Below are 22,929 nucleotides of genomic sequence, written 5' to 3'. Positions count from 1 at the left end.
ATGACTAGGATGATGATGATGTAATAGTAAAATTTAGCCTTTGAATTTTTTCTTTTTACAAACACTTGCACATTTAAAGGCTTAAACTATTGAAATGTGAAGCGAAAAAAGAAAATGTTAGCAAGCAAGAGGCCCTTTCAGGAGGGAGATCGAGGTTCATGTCATGCAAAATAAACTACTCCAAACCCTAACTTTGTGGGAGCATAATTCTTAATTAACATTCCCAAACAAAAGGGAAATAATCTACAAACCTATTATATTTGTAGAAACTAAGGACGAGGCTCCATTCTCCTGTATTTGCAACTGATGGGTTGCCCCCATCAATTTCTATAAGTATTTTGCATGATTTATTTTTTGGAAAAATTAGACTTTACTGCCTCAAAATTTGAGCCCATTTTCAATTTGACCTCCAATATTTCAATTTTTACCATGTATCCTATCAAAGTTTTAAAATTTTTCAATGTGACCCATCCGTTAACCATTTCCGCCCAATTTGACAGAAAATTGGTCACGTGTATTTTTGTGTCATAAATTTCCAAAAATGTCCCCAAGTCAAACCAAAATAAAAATAAAATAATAATAATGGTGGTGGCCGGCCAACCCCGGTGGGCATGGAGTGAGCCACACCAATTCGGCAAATGGGTGAGAGAGTCACCCCCTTTTGCCACTTGGGGTCGCTAAGCCTCCCCCAAAGGGTTTGGGGGTGGTTTCGGCCACGTCCATTTGAGCCCATATATGGGGGTGGTCGGCCATCCCCCATGGGTCGTGGGGGTGGCTCGCCACCCCCAATTTGGCCATTTGAGCCACCCCCTTGGCCATTTGGGAAGGATTTGGGAGTGGTTGCAACCACTCCCATTTGGCCCCTTGGGGGTGGTTGGCCACCTCCCATGGGCCATTGGGGTGGCACGCCAGCCCCAATCCGGCCAGATGGGGGTGGCCAGGCCAACCCCATGGCCAAAGCCACCCCCAAATGGCCAAAGGGCCCCCAATTTATTTATTTTTTCCTATTTTTTGAGTATTGTAGAGGCAATTTAGTATTTTTTATTATTCCTGTAAGAGAAGACGGTTGTGGCTAATGGATGGGCCACATTGAAAATTTTTGAAACTTTGAAGGGGAGCACTGTAAAAATTGAAACATTAGAGGTCAAATTGAAAATGGGCTTAAACTTTGGGGGTAAAATGTATTTAACCTTTCTTTTTTAATGAATTATATATTCTGCATGATTTTGTTGTATAAGATTACTCAAAAACTACCAAGGATCAGCTAATTCTAGAGGTTTATGCCCTACACTACGATATATAAGGTTGTTAACAGTAATGAATCACCCAGAGAATCAACCACTAATCACACTGAATAAAATTTCACCTAAAAAATAAACACAAAATCATCATTTCATCAATACCAAACTTAATGAGTTTCCTTTTATGCTTTGATTTTGTAATCAAACATTTGTAATTGTAGTCTATATACTGTCATGTGTAAGATACAAATGTGTGGGAAAACTTACTCAAGAAAATGCCTTTGGGTCCATTTGGCAATGGACTTGACAAGTGATTTTTGGTTTGGAAGTGGTTACAAAATATATTTCTTTTGAATTTTTTTTATGGAAAAATGAAAAAATTTTATTTTGTAGTGGACTTTTTGTTGGAATAGGAATAAAAAGTAATAAAAAATGATTGATGTGATATAAATTGATTTTTTCTTAAAAAACAATTGGGACTTTGGCCAAGTCCATTGCCAAACGAAGCCAAATTTGATTTTGTAATCAGATGGTGGTATAACCAATAATATACAAGAGCGGAGCTACAAGTCTACATGTCTAGTTGGGGGGTTCTTGGTAACCCCAAAAAATTGTAAAGTCCTTATAAAAATATGATTTTCTATACTACGATCTCGGCATTGATGACGTTTTCACACCGTTAGATGTAGCTTTATAAAGAAATTGCTAAAGATGGGTTAACTACCTTTTTAATACCTAGGTTTTCACGTTTTTTATTTTTTTTTTTCACCTAGGTTTCAATTCATATTACAAATGGCACCTGTCTTATGGGTAAATCTCAATTTAGTATCTCAATCACCATTCTGTCAGTCAAACTAACGAATTGCAATAGGGGTGGTTTCGGCCACCCTAGAGCAGGTATGGGTGTATCCGACCACTCACATGGCCTCTAGGGGTGGCTCGGCTACCCTCAAGGCCTTTGGGGGTGATTTTAGCCACCCAATTCTTGAACATTCGCGCGTGGTTGCTAAGGCTTAGAACAAGCAAATGCTTTGCTACGAGCCTTGTTAGGCTTTTGCTAACATTGACATTATGCGAAATTGACTCTTGAGGATTATGCAAAGCACCAGCAGTTACTCTTGAGTTGTTTTTTGGAAGTTCCGCAAAATGGACTCTTGGAAAGACTAGCTAGAATTTGCGCATTACTTTCTGATAGTGACGACTCTACTTTGAAATTAGATGATCCTATGTTTTGTGAAAGGACTGTTTTCAGCAATGATTTATCACTAGAATTGCAAATATACCAACTGGGAGGAGAGATTAGTCATGTGCTTGATGATGAGAGTGCAGTGGCCGACGATAATGGTGATAATGATGATGCTTTTGTTGATTGGTTATGGATTAGAGCTCCAACAATTGAGGAGTCAAAGGAATGGAAAAGAACGAGAGAAGATAGCAAGAGTGAAGGAATGATGTTGTTCAAGATCTTTGAAATGCAATTTGACTAGCTGGATTAAATGCATAAGCGAAAATCTGAGATTTTGATATGCGAAAAACCCCTGCTGAATCTCGAGTATAAATATATTGAAAATAGTGAGAAAGGGGAAGGAATTTCAGGGTACGAGGAACAAAGTTATCATTCCATGTTGTTGAACCGGTAGAAAGAGCTTGAGAAGGGATGTGATTGCTTCGAGTTGAAGATCAAATTTGATAGTATTCTGAAATAGTCACAAACAAAGAGTGACATAAAAGAGAATATCATAAACAACATATACATGTTAATTTTATGGTCAAGTATGTGTGTGTGATCCTTGAATCCAGTGGTTTTCGTGACCGGCGCAGCCATTGCCAAATACTTGGTCATTACAAGATGTACATCACTAGTAGTGTGGGCCACCCGATGTCAGACTCGGTTAGGCTGCCAGTGGTGGATGGTAGCGTACAATGGTCAGGGCATCAGCATTGTATTACAGATCCCTCGAGACAGAACCAACCCTGCTGGGAAGAGATAATATTTCGGGTAGACCATACAATTGAACTATGACATGATTCTCATATTACAATATATATTATATTTATATTGCATTCTTGATAAATTGTCATCTCATAATGTTGCATGTGCTTTATAGACAACTGAGTTCACCATTTAATGATGGGTACGTCATATGCATTCATACTCACTAAGTCGTCGGACTTACCCTTGTATTCTTTCCCATTTTTTCTCCATATGTACAACTATACGGTTATAGATAGTTTAGCAGAAGATGAAGGACTTGATCCGAGTAACGCTTGAGGATTTATTGTGAGATTAGGCGGGTGCTCATGGTAACTAGTACTTTTTGTTGATGTTGTAAATTTAAGAGCTTTTATGCATACTTGGATATTAAGGTATATCATAAATCCCTTGTAAAGATGACTTGTATAGTGTAATTTTAGCTATTTTGATGTTCTTTGGTAGATGCTTTGTTTGTAATGATTAATGTTATAGAATCTTGATGTTTCCGCTGCTTAGTATCCTATCTTCTCTAGGAGTAAAATTCTCTGAGTCTTGTTCCTCGTGGAATAAGGCTGGGAGACGAATCATGAAGTTAATTACTAGTTAATTAATTTTCAGAGCGTTACATGCAGACTTTTACTAGGCCAGGCCTGTTTCCTTAACAAATTGACATTTTCTTCGATTAATTCTTTGCTTTCCCTTGGTTATTCTAAACTATTAGCTCTTGAAGACATCCCTTCTTTAGTTTCTGAAGAAGAAGCCAATTTAGCCTACTAGAAGTTTTTTGATGCATGGGAATCCCTTCTAAGGGAGGGGAGCTCAAGCCAAACAAGCAACCTAGTTCTTCAGACCAAAGCAAGAGTTCATCTAAAGGAAAATATATTTTGTAGCCATTTATGCATTTCTAAGGACAGTTTCTGTAGTTGTTTCTCCTCTGGATCTATGTTTTTGTAAACCATTCAACTAATAGCCATAAGAAAGATCTGTATGAAGGTCTTTCTATAGTGGGGTGTCTAGTTCTTGCCAAGGTGGTAGAATTTCTCTCAAAGGCATTGCTTCTTCCAATCAAGGAGGTCTGAGGGTGAGAAATAAGAAAAGAGTATAACTTTGAGGCTAGGGTAAAGTGTAATTTCTCATTTAAAAGAAAGAAAAAAAAAAAAGAAAAAAAAGACGTTTAAAATTTGAAGATAATTGATGGAGCTAATTTTTGGGAAAAAGAAAAAAGGAAATTACACTTTACTCCCTTAAGTTATACCATTTTTTTTTATTTTATCTCCGATAGTTAATTAAAAATTGACAATGTATACCAACGAAGTTTTTGAAATTGTTAATGTAACCCATCCGCTAAAAAATTTCTTTTTTTTTGATAGAACAAGCTTACGTGCACCGCAGGTGGATTTTAAGAGTGAAATCTTTTTAGAATCATATAAAGAAGAGACATGTTATATATATGTACATCTCTGTATATCTTTTTCTCTAATTAACCATTGGATTAAGAGAAAATATAAAAAGAAAATTTCTCTATAAAGAATTCGTACAATACAAATAATCAACATTTATAGTTAGATCGAGGTGTATACGTTTTGATTACGTTTATGCTTAAATCTCTTATAAGTTATAGACCACTTGTATATATACGGCGGCTCTTTGTAGTTTTATATATATATATATATATATATCAACTTGCATGCACTAGCTAGCGTTTACGCATTTCTTCCTTTGCCTTGCCCTAGAGGCCTTCATTTCGAAACAAAACAAAAGTTTTCTCCTTCTTGAACTAAAATTATGAACTTTTGCTTCTTCTCCACATCTTCGTTTAATTATATATAAACTTTTCCTTAATTTCCGACAAAATGACAAATTAGAAAATGATCAAAACAAGTGGGAAAATTATAACTTGAACATATATATATATATATATATATATATATATATATATATATATAGTTCTTTAATCAAATATCTTGCATCTATAAAAAATTTCCCAAATACTTTTGGAGACAATAACGGACAATTTGGTTAAGTATTTGGTATTTTTCAGGAAAATACAAGTTTGTTTTTTGCATCAGCATGATACACTATCTTCATTCAAGACAGATTGAATATGCACATTTGCCGTCCGTCTCACTTCGTCCTCCATTTACATTATTATTGAGAAACAATTTGGGTTAGTATTTAACAAGTTGGCATTCAAACAATTAATTATATTTATAAGTAAATATGGGATATAAAATATTCCGTCCTAGCTCTCTTGAATTTACGCAAAACTACAGGGATTATTATAAGATATGAGTTTGAGAATTTTAGAGTACAAAAAGGCTCAATTGGGTTCTTATCATAATTAACAAAACTAAATGCACTTCAGGTAATTTGTTTCATATTATTTCCATAGTATTTTTTATTATTATTATTATTCAAATGAGGAAATTAGGGCTACAAAGGGGGGCCAGGATATTATTTCGATAGTATTAGTTGCAAATTTATCTGTTTCTGTGATGGATTGGACTGCATTAAGTACATGCATGCTTATATGAAACATAAGAGGCCAGGTTAAGTAGTTTTTAGATATAAAACAAAAGTCAACGTGTTTTTGATAAAATTTAAGAATAATTATATTTAATACACTTCTCATACAAGTGGATGAAATGGTAGTAAATCTATTTGAATCGTCACTTCTTTTTTACGGATACCGATTATTACTGTTACGTCATCTAATTGTATATAGTAGTTAAATAAAAATTTACTAATTAAATAATATTAATCAAAATTCAAATACCATAAAGTAGTTTCAATCTAGCTAGTCAAATAAGATTGTGTCCCTCCAAAGGAAGAGAAATGTTCAAAATTTTAGGCTCGAGAAGCAAGGTTTTGGAGTGAGGAGGCAACATATACACTCCTTAATTATTTAGTTTAATATCCATTATTTCTTTACTAAAACTGTATAAAAAAATATAAAATAAAAATAAATAATAATCCCCCACCAAGTATCAAATGCAAATTGAATTACCTTCAAAATTAGAGAATAATTCCCTTATCACCTCCTCCACTCCTTTCCATCGATCCCTCTCCTCCTCCAATTCATCCCAGACAAAAACCCTAAACCATAATTTGCTTCACTTAGCTTCCCACTCATGAATAACTCTAACCAGACCACCTCCTCACATGGCCTCACAGCCGAAGAATTCTCTAAGCTCGAGCCCACCATTAAAACCTATCACACATTCGAGCCGTGCCATAAAACATGCACCTCCCTATTGTCAATCCATGTAGATGCCCCAGCAAGCATCACATGGCCCTTTGTACGTGATTTTGGAAGCCCTCAAAAGTACAAGCACTTCATCAAAAGTTGTACGGTGGTGTCGGGCAATGGAGAGGTGGGAAGCATAAGAGACATCATGGTCGTCTCAGGGCTTCCGGCCTCAACGAGCACCGAAAGACTAGAAGTTCTAGACGATGAGAATCGCATTCTGAGCTTCAGGGCCGTCGGGGGAGACCACCGGCTGCATAATTATCGCTCTGTTACGTCAGTCAATGAGATGATCGACAAGGAAGGAAAGGCTTACACAATTGTTTTGGAGTCCTATGTTGTGGAAATACCTGAGGGGAACACTGCCGAGGATACTAGGATGTTTGTGGATACAGTTGTGAAGTTGAACCTTGTTAAGCTTGCAGATCTGGCTATGGCTTCTTGGAACATGAAGGGATGATGATGATGATGATGATGAACAGTGATCATGGCATGATGGCCATGACGATGGATGCAAGATCATGATGGTGGTGGATATGGTATATTGGTTATAGCCTTCTAGGCATGGTGGTCTTATTTTTGTTATGGATATTTTGGTAGCGTGCGGACATTGCTAATACTTGTTTATTTGGAAAAGTTGGAATTTTTTATTTTTATTTTTTTAAATTAGAGCCATATATTATATTATATTGCAAGTTGGATTGGTAACGTGGGTACATTTGAATGTGCGTTTGTTTTTTGTAGCAACACAAAGAAACCTTCCATGCTACTTTATCCACCTGCACAAATTAGTCAAAGCCATATTAATTCTATCAGTTGAATTTTTAGAAAATTATAAAATTTTAAAGGAAATTAGTCGCTTCATTAGCTATTGTTGTAAAAAATAATCACAACTATGGTAAATATTATAAAACAACATAATATAATATGGCAATGCTATTCAACTGACGCTACTGTACTGACCTAAACAAATAAAATCATTTGCATGCGTCAATATTGCTATTCAATTTTATTTCATTTGGATGAGGATGTAATATAGGCTAGGTTCATGAAAAGGAAATTAGAGTCAATTGACCCAATTTACTAACTTTCTTTAAAAATAATATTTCTAAAAGTCATATTGGAAAGACGTATATTACAGGTTTCGTGGTAGGCAGATTTGGCCCATTTGGGTCCCCACTTTTAAGGCTGTACAATCGGATCGTTTCAAAGCATATCTGAATCTGGATAGGCCCGTATTTTTTCAATATGGGCTAAAGGTTAAACTTCTGTCCTATGTTTGGGCCTACTCGACCTGTACCAAACCTTCATACTTTTTTTTTTTTAATCAAATAGGAAAAAGGTTAAAAGTGATCAAAACACCGAAAATGAGTGGACTCTCCTACAATAAACTGAAACATAGAAATTACTAGTGCAGGTAACAATAACAAAGTATGAAATGGGGCAAATAATTAGCCCGGTCCTCTTAAAGGGGCCACATAAAGCGGTTTTAAAGGCAAAAGGAGTACACAAAGAGTCATAAACCTCATGAGACTTACAAACCCTACTTACAAGTGTAAGAACCCCATGAGGTTCAAATCCATCTGCACTCCCAGCAAAGAACATCGACCACCCAAGGGAAGTCAATATAGGACAGGCACAGGTAAGATCCAGATCTGGAACTACTAAAAAGGGAGTATTGTTTCTGAAAGCACTAGTCTCTACTACAAAGTTAAACAATACAAACAGAGGGAAACTAAAACCCACAAAACCCAAACAAAAAAAATAGGAAATACATGGAAACAAAGAAAAATACAGAAAAGAAAAAACAAATTAGAAAAAGAAAAAAAAAAATTGCCAATAAACTCAGAGAAGTGCTAGGAAGTTAAACAAATGAACCTAAAAATTTTTTCAAACGGATGTGGCAAGGATTTTTAAATTAAAAAAAATGCAATTCTCTCTCCATTGTCTGCCACTCGCAGTCTGCCACGTCAATTTAGAAATTTTTTTGAGTTCATTTGTTTGGCCTCCTAGCACTTCCCATAAACTCGTGATCAAAAATATTGTCCACTAAACTCAAAATAATAATAAGAATAATCCAAGGTCATCCTATCAGATGAAGCCAAGAGATCCATTACAGAGTGTTTTTATTTTCATTTTTAATTGCCCCTATTTATCGATGAACTTGTCCTTAAGTTAACCATTCTACTTCAACCTTTTTGTGCCTTTTCCATTTTTTTATGGTAGATATTTTAATCAATATGTGGAAAAACTCTGTATCCGGTGATACAGAACAAGTTAAGTTATTAAACTTATTTCATATTAGGCTAGTCTAATTTAGAGCTCATATTTCAAATTGGGCTGAATCAGGATTATAACAATTTACTACGCTTTTGTGTTGGCGTATATGGTAACCTACTTTATCGTGACTTTTACTTTGAATTTGATAATCATTTTCACTTTTGTGGTAACTTCACTCATGCAACACACCAAATAACCCTTTTTATAAGTTACTTTTTTTCAATATTTGAACATACGATGTGGTACGTACTTTGATACTAAATGTAGGTGCTTAACCAATACGCCAAAAATTTCATAATTGATAAAACGTGAAAAATTAAGTCCTTAATCATATATTTCATGCTAGACTGGGTCAATCTAACGCTCATATATCAAATTAGGTCCTACCATATCATAACATATTCTGAAGATTTGTGTATGAATGAATATGTAATGGTGGGCAGATGAGATGCATCATATCAAGGAGTTTTGATTGCCATTGAGCAGATTGAAAACATACAAAGGGCGCCCGTCGCATGCGGACAAAAATTTACTATAAATTAGTTTGTAACTAATTTATATAAATTTATCTAATAAAGTGATATGTGTCCCTTAACATATAAGAATCACTTTTTTTTTTTTAATAGTATATGTTTCTCACATATTTATTTAATAGGTATGAAACACATGTCACTTTATTAGATGTGTTTGTATAAATTAACTATAAACTAGTCTGTAGCAAATTTTTATCAGTCACATGCTTAATTTCCAAGATATGGTTTGGTGACTTGGTATCAACTGTCAAGTACATCTCCTATAACACCAAAGACAGGACGCAGCAAAAGAGAAAAAAGGCAATACAGATAGTGATCAATGGAAGTCACGGGACAAGGACGGGGATTTTAACAACAGAAATGAGTGATAATTTCTGAATCCACTATGCAAAGATATGAAAAAGGCTGCTAGTGGACTGGTCTATTACACTACATTGAAATTTATAGGGAATATAAAATATGACGAGGAAAGTTCACTGAAGTAAACTACTCTCGGAAATATATTGTGCTCTCATTTACTTAATTAATGTTTACAATACAAATGTTTATACTTACGAAAATTCAATCAAATCCAAATGGAGAATATAATATATAATATAAAAGCATTATCAATGGAGGAGCCAAATTTTTATGCAAAATAGCTTCTTAAAACTCATTTTATCTAATGAATTTTTAAAGGCCTTTTACATCCAATTAACTATATTTTTATCTATATCATTTAAATATCCTTTTATTAGAAATTGTGAAAGAATATTATCATGATGATCCCTTGAAAAGTGGGAAATAATAAAAAATAAAATTGCTCCCTTGAAAAGTACTGCTACATGTAGTTTTTTTTTTTTTTTTGTTAATCCAATTAAATATCTATTTTGCATTTTTTTTTTGACTAATTTAATGTGTGGGTTTTATTACAAATCTGATTAGCCATTTAGATAAAAGTACTATTTGACTCATCCATTGAAAATTTTGTAACACACTTGCCAAAGATTTCTTCAATTCATAATGTTGTCAAGGAATTCAAAGTAAGGCTCCGTAAAAAAAAATTCCGTCATAAAATTTTTTAATGAAGTCATTTTACAAGAAAACATTTTACGATGAAAACATTTTCTGGCGTTTGGCGCGCGCATAGAAAATCACAAATATTTTTTATATTTCCATTTAATCATATTAACCTATAACATGTAATTTTTATTCACAACTTAAAAATACTAATATACAATAATTTAAAAAATAAAATATAAAAATACCCGCTTGGGACTTGATGCCGGGACTTGACCAAGACTCGCCCGGGACCTGACCAAGACCCAATCGGACCTATCAGGGACCCGCCCCGGACTTGACCGGGACTTGCTCAGGACCTATTCGAGACCACTCCAGCATTCACACGGGACTTGACTGGAACCCATCCGGGACCTAATCAAGACCCACCGGAGACTTGACCTGGTCCTGCCCGGGACCCCACCTAGACCTAATCGGGACTTGCTTGAGACCCGCTAAGGACTTGATTGGGACTTGCCCGGCACCTGCCCAGTACTCGACCGAAACCCTACCGGACCTGTCCAGGACTTGCTTGGGCTCTTGCCGAGACCTGACCAGGACTCGCCCAAGACCTTGTCAGGACCCGCCCAGGACTCGACGGAACCTGCTAGGGACTCGCCTGGACTTTACTAGGGGCGAGTCTAGTCAGGGTCTCGGTTAAGTCCTGGTCAGCTCCGGTGTGGTCCCAATCACGTCCCGGGCGGGTCTCCAGCAGGTCCCGTGCCAGTCTCGGTCAGGTCCCGGCGGGGTCTAGGACAGCTCTGGGTGGGTCCCGGTCATGTAGTGTCCCAGAATTTTCAAAGCTATTTAAATAGATTATTTTGATAATGATGTTATTTTAATATCCATTGTAGCTAAGGATTTTAAATCTTGGGAAATTTATGAGAGTGGTAATTAGAGAATGGTAATTGGCAAAATAATAGGATAGTAAATGGTAGGTATAAGGATGGTAGAATAAGAAGGTAGAATAGTATAGGTAGAATAGTATAGGGTTGGTAGAATAGTATAGGGTTGGTAGAATAGTATAGGGTTGGTGAAATAGTATAGGGTTGGTGAAATAGTATAGGGTTGGTGAAATAGTATTTGATTTTCTCCTATAAATAGAGCTCTTCTCCTTCACAATTTTCACCACTCATCTCCTCTCCCATCTCTTGCATATATTCTTCCTTCTTCCGCTTTTTACTCGGTCTTTCTTCTTTCTAAGAGTGTTTACTCAGAACAGAGAGAGAAAGGGCGAGACCAAGCGCTACAAGAAAGAAAGAACACAAGAGATAGCGGACTTTAGAAATTAGTTTCAAAAGATATACTAGTGGTGTTAGTCATATTGGAGCAACTGGATTCCTTCATACCACTTTTAGCTTCAGTCTAGAGGTAAGTAAATTCACTACCCCTTCTAAAATTACTTCATGTCATGCTATTTATATATTCTTGTATCAAACTGTAAATGATTATTTTATTTACGTATTATGAAGTTATGTTGCATGCATGAAGGATTTCTAAATGAATTATCTAGAAAGTTTCTATTACTTTAAACGCTTTTTAAGTACAACAAGTTTATATTTGAAAAAGTTTCCATTTGAGAAAAGAAAGTTGAGAAATGATGATGATTATAAGAAAGAAAAAAGATGATAAACCCTCCTACATGTTGCCCTAAGATGCATCAAAAGAAGTACAAAGAAAAGTACAAGAGATGAGATAAATGTTTATGAAATGAGGGCACATGTATGGAGGAGAGTATTTTTGGCCCCAAGATAAGTAAGAATGAGAAGAGTTCGGTACCGATACTCGGATGGAGGCGAAACCACTGAAGGAGGCTATGCCAGAAGGTGGTATTCCATCAACTAGACCGTTGAGTGCACCAAGAAAGAGTTAATTGACGGTCGGGCATGGCTGTGGCCACAGTTCAGTGCCATGGTCACAAGGACCCGCAACCCTCGTGCACAGGGGTAATAGTGTACATGGGCCCTATTATGAGAAAATGATACTATATTTTCAACGATGATATGCTATGATGATTTACAAAGATTATTTATAATGATGCATTATGATGATGATTTATAAAGATGATTTACAACGATGATCTATTACTAGATGTAATAGTATGTATATGTTACGGGAGATGCAACCGTATATACAGATATTATTATGGCTAGAATTATATTTATTTGCGAAAATGATTTTCAAAACTGAGAACAAGGAGTAAAACTATTTATGGTTGTGGATTTTATTTGCTGGGCCCCCTTTGGGCTCATTCAGTTTTATTTCTTGTTTTCAGGTAGAAATGATGCTGGAATAGGAGGCCGGAATGGGGTGGGAATAATTATTAATTTTCAAAGTCTTTTCATATAAGTTATTGTAATGATATGATATTCCGCAACTAAAGTTTAATGTTTTCTAATTTCGCTTGTAATAAAATCTCTTGAATAATGTTTTATACATTTTTCGTATCCTTTAAAATCAAGTACTCTGATAGACCTTATAGATCTTTGCAATAACTTTTGTTGTAAAAGAAGAAAAGTGGCAAACTCAGCCTTAACGGGCTGGGGATGTTACAGGTCAAGTCCTGGACGGGTTCCAAGCAGGTTCCAATAAGTCCCAAGCAGGTCCCGATTAAGTCTTAGGCGAGACCCGAGCGAGTCCGAGGCGAGTCCTGGTCAAGTCCTGGGCATGTCCCGAGCAGGTCTTGGTCAAGTCTAGGCAGGGTCCCGGGTAGGTCCGATTGGGTCCCGAGCGAATCCCAATCAAGTCCCCGGTGAGTCCTAGGATGATTTTAGTCAAGTCCCTGGCAGGGTGCCAGGCAGGTCCTGTAGGGTCCCGGACTGTCCCGATCAAGTCCCGGCAAGGTCCCGGGTGAGTCCGTGGCGAGTCTCGATCAAGTCTCGGGCGAGTCCCGGTCATGTCCTGAGCGGGTCCCGATCAAGTCTCGGTGGGTCCCAGCGAGGTCCCATGCGAGTTTTGGTTAAATCCCCGATGAGTCCCGGGCAGGTCCCGATCAATTCCCGGGAAAGTCCCGGGCAGGTCCTGGTCTAATCTCGGTCAAGTCCCTAGTGAGTCTCGAGCGAGTCCGGATCAATTCTTGGGCAGGTCCCGAGCAGGTCCAATTTGGTCTCGTCGGGTTTTTGGGCATGTCCCGAGCAGGTCCAGTTTGGTCTCGTCGGGTTTTTGGGCATGTCCGGCCAAGTCCCGGGCAAGTCCAAGCGGGGTCCCGAGCGAGTCCTAGACGAGTCTCAGGGAAGTCTCGGCCAGTTCCGGGCGCCGGGCGGGTTCCGGTCAAGTGTTTGCAGGGTCCTGGGCGGGTCTTGGCATGGTCCGTCGATTCTAGAATGAGATGCTCAAAGTCGGAAAATGATTTATAATTTTGAAATCGTAATCTATTTTCTTAAAATTAAAGTAGAATTTTCGATCAAATGGAAAATATTTTCCATTGATTATTATTTTACGTCGCGTCAAACACTCGAAAATACGTAAAACATTTTCCGTATTATTTTACGGCGAAACATACGGAGCCTTATATATATGTCAACTACGTCAAACTCAATGTCCATTTGGATTTGCGATTTGAAAATGTTTTAAGCATTTGACAAAATCGCAATTTGATATTTAAAATGCATATATAGAAATTCAGTTCGTCAAAAAAATGTATAATAAAGAATTGTTGGAACAACCCAACAGGGTTTCCATAAATATTGAACAATGCTACACGCAACCAATTTCTGTTTCATATATTCAGGATGAATATTACGTGAAGAAGAAGAATCGCATTTTGTGATAATAGTTTGCCTTCCATTACTTGAAAGAAGGGACAAGTCGAAGTGGCAAATGAAGGGGATGTGAGTGGAAAACACAGCCTTTTCCCAGAATAGAAAGTCATGGAACTTTATGGAACAGTCACTTAATTTGCTCCGACATATATTACTAAACAGTCCAGTAAAGTATACAACCCCTACTTTCTTGCACAAAAAGATACAAGAAAGTGGAAGAGTAAAGGAACCTAATTATGGAGGCCTGGTGTTTGAAGGCTCAACTTTTATGGTGAATGAGGTCAAATTATATAGTTTCTTGAAGGAAAATGCTAAATATAAAAAGGCTTTTTATAAATTTTCTATTGCAAAGTGACTTAATGGGTGACTTTTCCAGCTGCCTCTCGCATCAATTATCTATTTGTGTGAACAAAAAAAAAAGAAAAAAAGAAAAAAAGAAAAAAAAAAAGAAAAGAAAAGAAAAGTACACACTTTTACTTTAACACATATATAGCAGTTCCAACATCTTAGCACATAATTTTTTTCATTTATTTTTCTTTCCCTTTTGCCACCACTAACTAGCTAGTATTTTCCCATCAAGTTTTTATTTTTGAAGGTGATCTAGATATGTATTATGTGTTAACTCACCGGTTATTCTAAAAGCTTAAGCTGATAAAAAGATGTAAATTTAATCACTTAATCAATACTTTAACATTCATCATCACGTGTGAAGCTTAAATTCTCTTTTAATAGGTGACGCACAACACGTGGAATATTTAATTTAAATAGAGGTGAATTGACGGAGTCAATGTTTAATCTCAGGACCTTTGGCTCATATACTATGTTAAATTACTATTTATCCCAAAAGCTAACTAGTGATTTAACATTATCTATGCATAAGATTGATGCTAAGCTTTGTACAACTCAAAAATACTGAAGATCGGGTCATTTTTTGGCACTATATTTTTAATTTTGGGTTTGTTGTTAGGGTAAAAAAGTCATGATAAGATGAGTAGCACCTAGAGTAATCATCTGCAACTTACAATCTGAGCAAAATATTGATATATAGATAGATATAGTTGATAGTCATCCATTCTTGATGAAAATACAAGCTTGTTTTAAACCAAAACAGAATCAAAAACCCTGTGAAGTTGGCTAGTCATGGCGTTTTTCAAGATTCAGCCTTGAAGGTTGAAGCTACTATTGCTGAACAGGTAGAGCATGAGGAAGGGCTTCACGAGCAGAAACAGAGACGGTCTGCAATTTGCAGTCGGCTGAAATAAATTGAGAGCTTTCTTCAATGGAGATTTTGTTGATAAGGCCTAGCAAAATCCGCTCAAGCTCTTCCCCGTCAACCCACTCGTGGATTTCCGCCTTAATAAGCAAACGGTTTTTGCACATTAGATCCCACAACGGGAAATTCTTCCTTGGCATCACATAGTCTCCATCCCCGAGCTTCAAGCTTGGGCAATAGTCTCCACTGCCATCTCCAAGGTAGATGAACTTCTTCTTCCCCTCCTCTGCTACAGAGGCTTGTATTCTTTCAATTACTAAGCCCTGTTTTTCACAAGCCATAAAATAATTAGCCAAAAAAATCATTAAAATATGTCCCAATCTTTGGACCCAATTCAAATATTAATTAATCCACGTGACATTCCTTAAAATTAGCCACGTGGGTATCAATTTCAGTCACTATAATTCTATTTTTGACTACCCAAATTCAATTTCAAAAACTTTCTCAAATCGGTCAACAAGATGGTGTCAAGTCAGAAACTAAAATAATTTGATTTAATTTACCTTGCACATGTTTGGTGGGCAGTGGCTGCGGCAGCCATGAGGAGATTTGTGGAAATCATGATAAGGGAAGATCCTGAGCCTCCCTTCATCGTCTACAAAGCTCGGATTCGTATTAATCTCCGAGAAATAATCGCTTAACCCAAGATGCTTCAAGATCGTCTCAATGAAAAACAGATTTGCATCGCTTACAACCCTCAAATCACACCTGTTATTGCAGAGAATTAATTTCATTACAATCTTTAACACAAATAAAGAAACAGAGATGTATGTATATATATATATACACGCACCCTAAAGCATGGGCTGCTTTAATGGCGGGGATGACTCTGGGATGTATTGGTATCCGTTTGAGAACTTGTACAACATCCTCCATGGTTTTCCCCTGCGCATGGATCTCCTTCATCATCCTATCCTGTAAAGATACAGCCAAAATCAACAACATTAACAAAAACATATTCGAGGGGGATTAAGGAAAAGCATACAAAAGCGTGAAACGCGGAGAAGAAAACATACGTACCATGAGAGAGTTCCACGGCATGGTAGGGAGAAGCTCATTGAACAAGTCGGTGGCGCCCAGCTCGTCCACCACCCAATTGTCGCTGTCACAGTCGATGATCGTCTTGTCGAAGTCGAAAACCGCCACGATTCCGGCCATTCTTTGCTGCCTAGCTACGACGTCGTACGAGGATTGCTCGGTTTTTCTTGTTCAGTTGTTCCTAGTACGAAAACAATTTTGTTGGTGCCAGCTGCCAAGTGAATACCCAGGACGAAGGTATTTATAGGGAACGAATTGTGTTAACGTAGCTAATAGGGATTTGGATTCCGAAGGAATATTACATGAATAAAGAACCACGTGGGGGTACATCAGATCCTAGCCGTAGATATAAATGAACTAATATATATAAAGATTTTAATTTTTTAATTTTTTAATTTTTTCTCCTTGAAGCCCAAATGTGTCTATTTAATTTATTTAATTTAGGAGAAAATACATTTTACCTCTGAACTATCCACCCATTTGCATTTTTAACCCAAATGTTTAAAAAGTGACACTTTATCCCCGAACTTCTAAATTGTTGCAATTCGATTATTCTAACCTTTTTTTTTTTTTCCTCCCAAAACGCCCCTATCCCAAGAGAAAAAAAAAATTAAAAATTATGGGGTGGCCGAAGCCACTCCTAGGCCCAACTGGGGTGGCCAGCGACCCTTTAATTTTTTTTTTTTTTTTTAATTTTCTTTAAAAAAAAAAAAAAAAAAAAACTTGGGATGGGGGCATTTTGAAAAAAAAAAAAAAAGGTTAGAATGGTCAAATTGCAACAATTTAAAAGTTTAGGGGGGTTAAAGTGTCACTTTTTAAAAATTCATGTTAAAAGTGCAAATGAATAGATAATTTAAAGTGGTAAAATGTATTTTTCCCTTTAATTTATTTGTTTTTTTTCTTTCAGGAGGCGGGTTGCATTCAAATGATTTAATTTTAAAAACTAAAAATGTCAATTTAGTTGTTTTAGATCTTGGGAATAAAATCGTTAGGGCCAATGACATGACTACAAAGCTATCAATTAAATAGCAAGAGATAGACACGACTAACCCTTAATGTTGCCGTGCGTGAATTAATCTCCCAGCTATCCTTCTTCCAAGCAAACTCCCCCTTCATCAAGTTGTCCTTGCATTCCCTCTCCTCCATTAACCAGGGTGATATGGCCTCTTGGGTCCTATGTGGGAATGACCAATTGCTATTTAAAAAGAAAAAAAATTAATAATAATAATAATAAGGTACTTTTTTTTAGTATAGGGTTAAATACTCCAAACCCCCTAGGGTTTTTTAACTTTATTTTTTCCCTCCTAGGGTTTCATTTTTATCACAGGAGGTCCTGTGGTTTTGATAAGTGACCAAATTAATCAATCCGTTAGTTGACCGTTAGAACTGACACGTAGACCAATCAGACGTCGACACGTGGCACATATATTAATTTTTTTTAAATTAAAAAAAAATGTACTTAAAAAAAAAAAGAAACGGAAAACATTGGGGGTGGCCGAGCCACCCCCTTGGCCATTTGGGGGTGGCTCGGCCACCCCCTTTGGCCATGGGGGTGGCCTGGCCACCCCCATCTTGCCGGATGGGGGTGGCCGAAGCCACCCCCTTTACCCACTGGGGGTGGCCGAGCCACCCCCATGGAGCCCTGGGGGTGGCCGAAACCACCCCCAAGGCTCCATGGGGGTGGCGCCAGATGGGGGTGGCCAGGCCACCCCCATGGCCAAAGGGGGTGGCTCCCAAATGGCCAAGAGCCACCCCCAATTGTTTTTCTTTTCTTTTTTTTTTTTTAAAAAAAAAAAAAAACATTTTTTTAATTAAAAAAAAATTAAAAAAATTAAATAGGTGCCACGTGTCAACATCTGATTGGTCCACGTGTCAGTCATAACGGTCAACTAACGGATGGGCTAATTTGGTCTTTTATCAAAACCCAGGGGGATCCTGTAATAAAAATGAAACCCCAGGGGAGTAAAAATAAAGTTACCAAACCCCAGGGGGTATTTGATATTTAACCCTTTAGTATATTAGTGAGATTTTACATTACTTTTAGAAATTGATAGAAGAATTTTTCTTAAATCCAGACAAAATTTTTTGAGCTAATTTGACAAAAATAGAAATCCAAGTAACGATTTGATATTGACACAAGCAAAAAAGATATTATATATTTGTTTCGGAACATGTTTTCAACAAAATCTTTAAAAATAAATTAATTTTAAAAAATATTCTTGGGCTTTTGACTCGTACAGAAAATGATCGACAGCATAAAATGGTCAGCGACTTTCAGCAACTTTCCGACAGTTTGAGAAGGAGAAACTCAAACTCGAAAAATTGTTTACTAAATTTGAAAATGAAAATTATTTTTCAAAATTAAAAAGGCTTTTTTTTGGTCAAATCAAAAATATTTTTAGTTTGACTATTATTTTCAATCGCATTAAATACCAAAAAAATATTTTTACTTGAAACCTAACTTGACATTTTCGCCCTTGTTGATATATATACATACACGTGGCTAAACGTACGTAGCATTGGATCAGGTAAGGTGTCACAATTTTCTCCAAAACTGGATTTTAATAACTTGTTTCCCTTGGCAGCATGAAGCTGCTGGCTCCATCACCAGTATATTGACAAGTTTCCATACGCCATTTTCTAGAGCAGTACCGAAGCTTTTTCTCTTTCTTTTGGGTGTCTTTCTACCACATACACCTGCTGGCTGCTACTATATATTATATTAAATGCTTATCTTGCGTGAACAAAATGGAGGCTCTTGCGCCGCCTGTGCAGCGTAAAGCAAAAAGATTTAAGGGCCAGAAAAAGTGGGAATATATAACTAAGCAAAAAGATTAAGGGCCAATTTTTATTTATACATCTTAACTATGTTTCTAAAGCATGAGCTTTTTTGAGCATTGGTTCACTAGTCGGCAAGCATTATATCTTTGTGTAATACTAATTAAATTATTAAATTTATGATTATTTATTAGTTTTTAAATTTTTAGAATAAGTAATAGTTTAACATTGTATCAAAGATGGCTTAGAAATGAAATTGCAAAAAGAGAAATTTGAATTTCCAATCATTTCGAGTCACCAAGATATTAACATAGTATGAAGATTTGTGTATGCATGAATGAATATCAAATGGTAGGCAGATGAGACGCATGCCAAGGAGTTTTGATTGTGATTGAGCAGATTGAAAACACACAAAGGATCCTGCTTAATTTCCAAGATATGGTTTGGTGATTTGGTGTCAACTGTCAAGTACATCTCCTATAACACCAAAGACAGGATGCAGCAAATGAGATAAAAGGCAGTAGATCGAGATAGTGATCACTGGGAGTCATGGGACAAGGACGGGGATTTTGACAACAGAAATGAGTGATAATGGCTGAATCCGGCCACTATGAAAAGATATGAAAAAGGCTGCTGCTATGGACTGGTCTATTACATTACGTTGAAATTTATAGGGAATATAAAATATGATGAGGAAAGCATTCCACTACCATAAACTGCTCTCGGAAATATATTGTGCTCTCATTTATCTCATTTATTTAATTAATTAATATTTACAATAGTAAGGTCTCTACTTATATATTATAACACACTTGTCAAAGATTTCTTCCATTCATAATGTTGCCAAGGAATTGAAAGTAATATATATATACACGTGTCAACTACATCAAACTCAGTGTCCGTTTGGATTTGGAATATAAAAATATACGATTTGAAAATGCTTTAAGCATGTTCCAACCTGTGTTTGCATAAATATTGAGCAATCCTACACGCAACCAGTTTCTGTTTCATATATTCAGGATGAATATTACGTGAAGAATAAGAATCGCATTTTGTTATAATATTTTGCCTTCCATTACTTGAAAGAGGGGACAAGTCCAAGTGGCGAATGAAGCGGATGTGAGTGGAAAACACAGTCTTTTCCCAGAATAGAAAGTCATGGAACCTTACGGAACACTCGCTTAATTTGCTCTGACATATATTACTAAACAGTCCAGTAAAGTATACAACCCCTACTTTCTTTCACAAAAGGATACAAGAAAGTGGAAGAGTAAAGAAACCTATTATTGCCTCCCTGGTGCTTGAAGGCTCAACTTTTATGGCGAATGAGGTCAAAATATATATATTTCTTGAAGGAAAATGCTAAATACAGAAAGGGTTTTTATAAATTTTCTATTACAAAGTGACTTAGTGGGTGACTTTTGCTGTTGCCTCTCCCATCAATTATCAATTACTGTAACACATATATAGCAGTTCCCACATCTCAGCACTGATTTTTTTTTTCTTTCCCTTTTGCCACCACCAACTAGCTAGCATTCCCCCATCAAGTTTTTATATTTCAAGGTGATCTAGATATGTATTATGTATACATAAGATTGATGCTGATCATCATCTTTTCTCTTTCAAATATATCTTTTCTTAGTGCATAGGAGTTTTTATATTTCAAGGTTCGTGCCTTTCCATGCTCCCTCTGTCACATCTTTGTGCGACTGTATTTTTAATTTTGGGTTTGTTGTTAGGGTAAAAAGGTCGAGATAAGATGGGTAGCACCTAGAATCATCTGCAACTTGCAATCTGAGCAAAATATATAATTATATATTTATATAGTTGATAGTCATCCATTCTTGATAAAAATACAAGCTTGTTTTAAACCAAAACAGAATCAAAAACCCTGTGAAGTTGGCTAGTCATGGCGTTTGCCAAGGTTGAAGCTACTATTGCTGAACAGGGAGAGCATGAGGAAGGGCTTCACGAGCAGAAACAGAGATGGTCTGCAATTTGCAGTCGGCTGAAATAAATTGAGCGTTTTCTTCAATGGAGATTTTGTTGATAAGGCCTAGCAAAATCCGCTCAAGCTCTTCCCCGTCAACCCACTCGTGGATTTCCGCCTTAATAAGCAAAGGGGTTTTGCACATTAGATCCCACAACGGGAAATTCTTCCTTGGCATCACATAGTCTTCATCCCCGAGCTTCAAGCTTGGGCAATAGTCTCCACTGCCATCTCCAAGGTAGATGAACTTCTTCTTCCCCTCCTCTGCTACAGAGGCTTGTATTCTTTCAATTACTAGGCCCTGTTTTTCACAAACCATAAAATAATTAGCCAAAAAAATCATTAAAATATGTTCCAATCTTTGGACCCAATTCAAATATCAATTAATCCACGTGACATTCCTTAAAATTAGCCACGTGGATGTCAATTTAAGTCACTATAATTAACATCAGAACCAATTATATTATTATTACTCTAGAAGAGAAGTTTGGTACAATAATAATTATTTTCTTTCTATTTTTGACTACCCAAATTCAATTTCAAAAACCTTCTCAAATCGGTCAACAAGATGGTGTCAAGTCAGAAATTAAAATCATTTAATTTAATTTACCTTGCACATGTTTGGAGGGCAGAGGCTGCAGCCATGAGGAGATTTGTGGAAATCATGGTGGGGGAAGATCCTGAGCCTCCCTTCATCGTCCACAAAACTCGGATTCGTATTAATCTCCGAGAAATAATCGCTTAACCCAAGATGCTTCAAGATCGTCTCAATGAAAAACAGATTTGCATCGCTTACAACCCTCAAATCACACCTGTTATTGTAGAGAATTAATTTCATTAATTACAATGTCTAACAAAAACGAAGAAACAGAGATGTATGTATGTATATATATATGTATATACGCACCCTAAAGCATGGGCTGCTTTAATGGCGGGGATGACTTTGGGATGTATTGGTATCCGTTTGAGAACATCTACAACATCCTCCATGGTTTTCCCCTGCGCATGGAGCTCCTTCATCATCCTATCCTGTAAAGATACAGCCAAAATCAACATCATTAACAAAAACATATTCGAGGGGGATTAAGGAAAAGCATACAAAAGCATGAAACGCGGAGATCAGAAAACACACGTACCATGAGAGAGTTCCACGGCATGGTAGGGAGAAGCTCATTGAACAAGTCGGTGGCGCCCAGCTCATCCACCACCCAATTGTCGCTGTCACAGTCGATGATCGTCTTGTCGAAGTCGAAAACCGCCACGATTCCGGCCATTCTTTGCTGCCTAGCTACGACGTCGTACGTACGAGGATTGCTCGGTTTTTCTCTGTTCCTAGTACGAAAACAATTTTTGTTGGTGCCAAGTGAACCCCCAGGACGAGGGTATTTATAGGGAACGAATTCTGTGATCGTGAAGCAGAGTAGTTAATTGGGATTTGGATTCCGAAGGAATATTACATGAATATTATAAAGTGCAGATCGAGGGTGTGGTTTGGTTAAAGCGATTAGGGAAGGACGCGGGAATAAGCGAATATTCCAGGGGAATTGAATTCACTTGGCCACCTGTGAAACGCACTTGGCAACAGCAGGGGGAATATTCGGGTATGGTCCCGTTTTCCGATTTTGTGGCTGCTAGAGTCGGTTGCGTAGCACCCCCTACGTTTCCCAAATCCCATTTGTTTTGGTGCAAATTAAGGAAGGAATTCTAGGATTTGGCTTACCTGCCCTTATTTTAATAAAAACAGTTGTCCTCAAGAGGTAACTCAATCGGCTAGA

The 22,929-nt window shown here is 36.9% G+C and overlaps 2 protein-coding genes and 1 pseudogene across 2 annotated transcripts; 1 reads left to right on the top strand and 2 right to left on the bottom strand.

Moving 5' to 3' along the window:
- Window positions 1-6,236: 6,236 nt before the first annotated feature.
- LOC132188545 (abscisic acid receptor PYL2 pseudogene) lies at window positions 6,237-6,982 on the top strand (annotated as a pseudogene).
- An 8,138-nt stretch (window positions 6,983-15,120) lies between these two features.
- Window positions 15,121-16,581, bottom strand: LOC132187697 (inorganic pyrophosphatase 1). The gene is made up of 4 exons (XM_059602094.2): window positions 16,369-16,581; window positions 16,142-16,263; window positions 15,852-16,056; window positions 15,121-15,611 (listed from the first exon to the last, which is right to left on the bottom strand). Exons 1-4 carry the CDS (start codon window positions 16,504-16,506, stop codon window positions 15,255-15,257), a joined length of 822 nt encoding a protein of 273 aa, XP_059458077.2. The 5' UTR covers window positions 16,507-16,581; the 3' UTR covers window positions 15,121-15,254.
- Window positions 16,582-20,940: 4,359 nt separating this feature from the next.
- Window positions 20,941-22,545, bottom strand: LOC132187712 (inorganic pyrophosphatase 1). Its single transcript, XM_059602117.2, has 4 exons — window positions 22,291-22,545; window positions 22,062-22,183; window positions 21,765-21,966; window positions 20,941-21,455 (listed from the first exon to the last, which is right to left on the bottom strand). Exons 1-4 carry the CDS (start codon window positions 22,426-22,428, stop codon window positions 21,099-21,101), a joined length of 819 nt encoding a protein of 272 aa, XP_059458100.2. The 5' UTR covers window positions 22,429-22,545; the 3' UTR covers window positions 20,941-21,098.
- Window positions 22,546-22,929: the final 384 nt, after the last annotated feature.

This window comes from Corylus avellana, chromosome 6 (genome assembly GCF_965113065.1).
Source record: "Corylus avellana chromosome 6, dhCorAvel1.hap1.2, whole genome shotgun sequence".
Classification (NCBI taxonomy): Eukaryota; Viridiplantae; Streptophyta; class Magnoliopsida; order Fagales; family Betulaceae; genus Corylus; species Corylus avellana.
This window is presented reverse-complemented; position numbering and strand designations above follow the sequence as displayed.

Coding starts and splice junctions, on each gene's coding strand:
- LOC132187697 (XM_059602094.2), bottom strand. CDS start 16,506: ATGGCCGGAATCGTGGCGGTTTTCGACTTCGACAAGACGATCATCGAC. Junction 16,057..16,141: donor AAAGCAGCCCATGCTTTAGG/GTGCGTGTATAT, acceptor CTGCAATAACAG/GTGTGATTTGAGGGTTGTAA. Junction 15,612..15,851: donor GCCCACCAAACATGTGCAAG/GTAAATTAAATC, acceptor TGTGAAAAACAG/GGCTTAGTAATTGAAAGAAT.
- LOC132187712 (XM_059602117.2), bottom strand. CDS start 22,428: ATGGCCGGAATCGTGGCGGTTTTCGACTTCGACAAGACGATCATCGAC. Junction 22,184..22,290: donor TGCCGTGGAACTCTCTCATG/GTACGTGTGTTT, acceptor GTATCTTTACAG/GATAGGATGATGAAGGAGCT. Junction 21,456..21,764: donor GCCCTCCAAACATGTGCAAG/GTAAATTAAATT, acceptor TGTGAAAAACAG/GGCCTAGTAATTGAAAGAAT.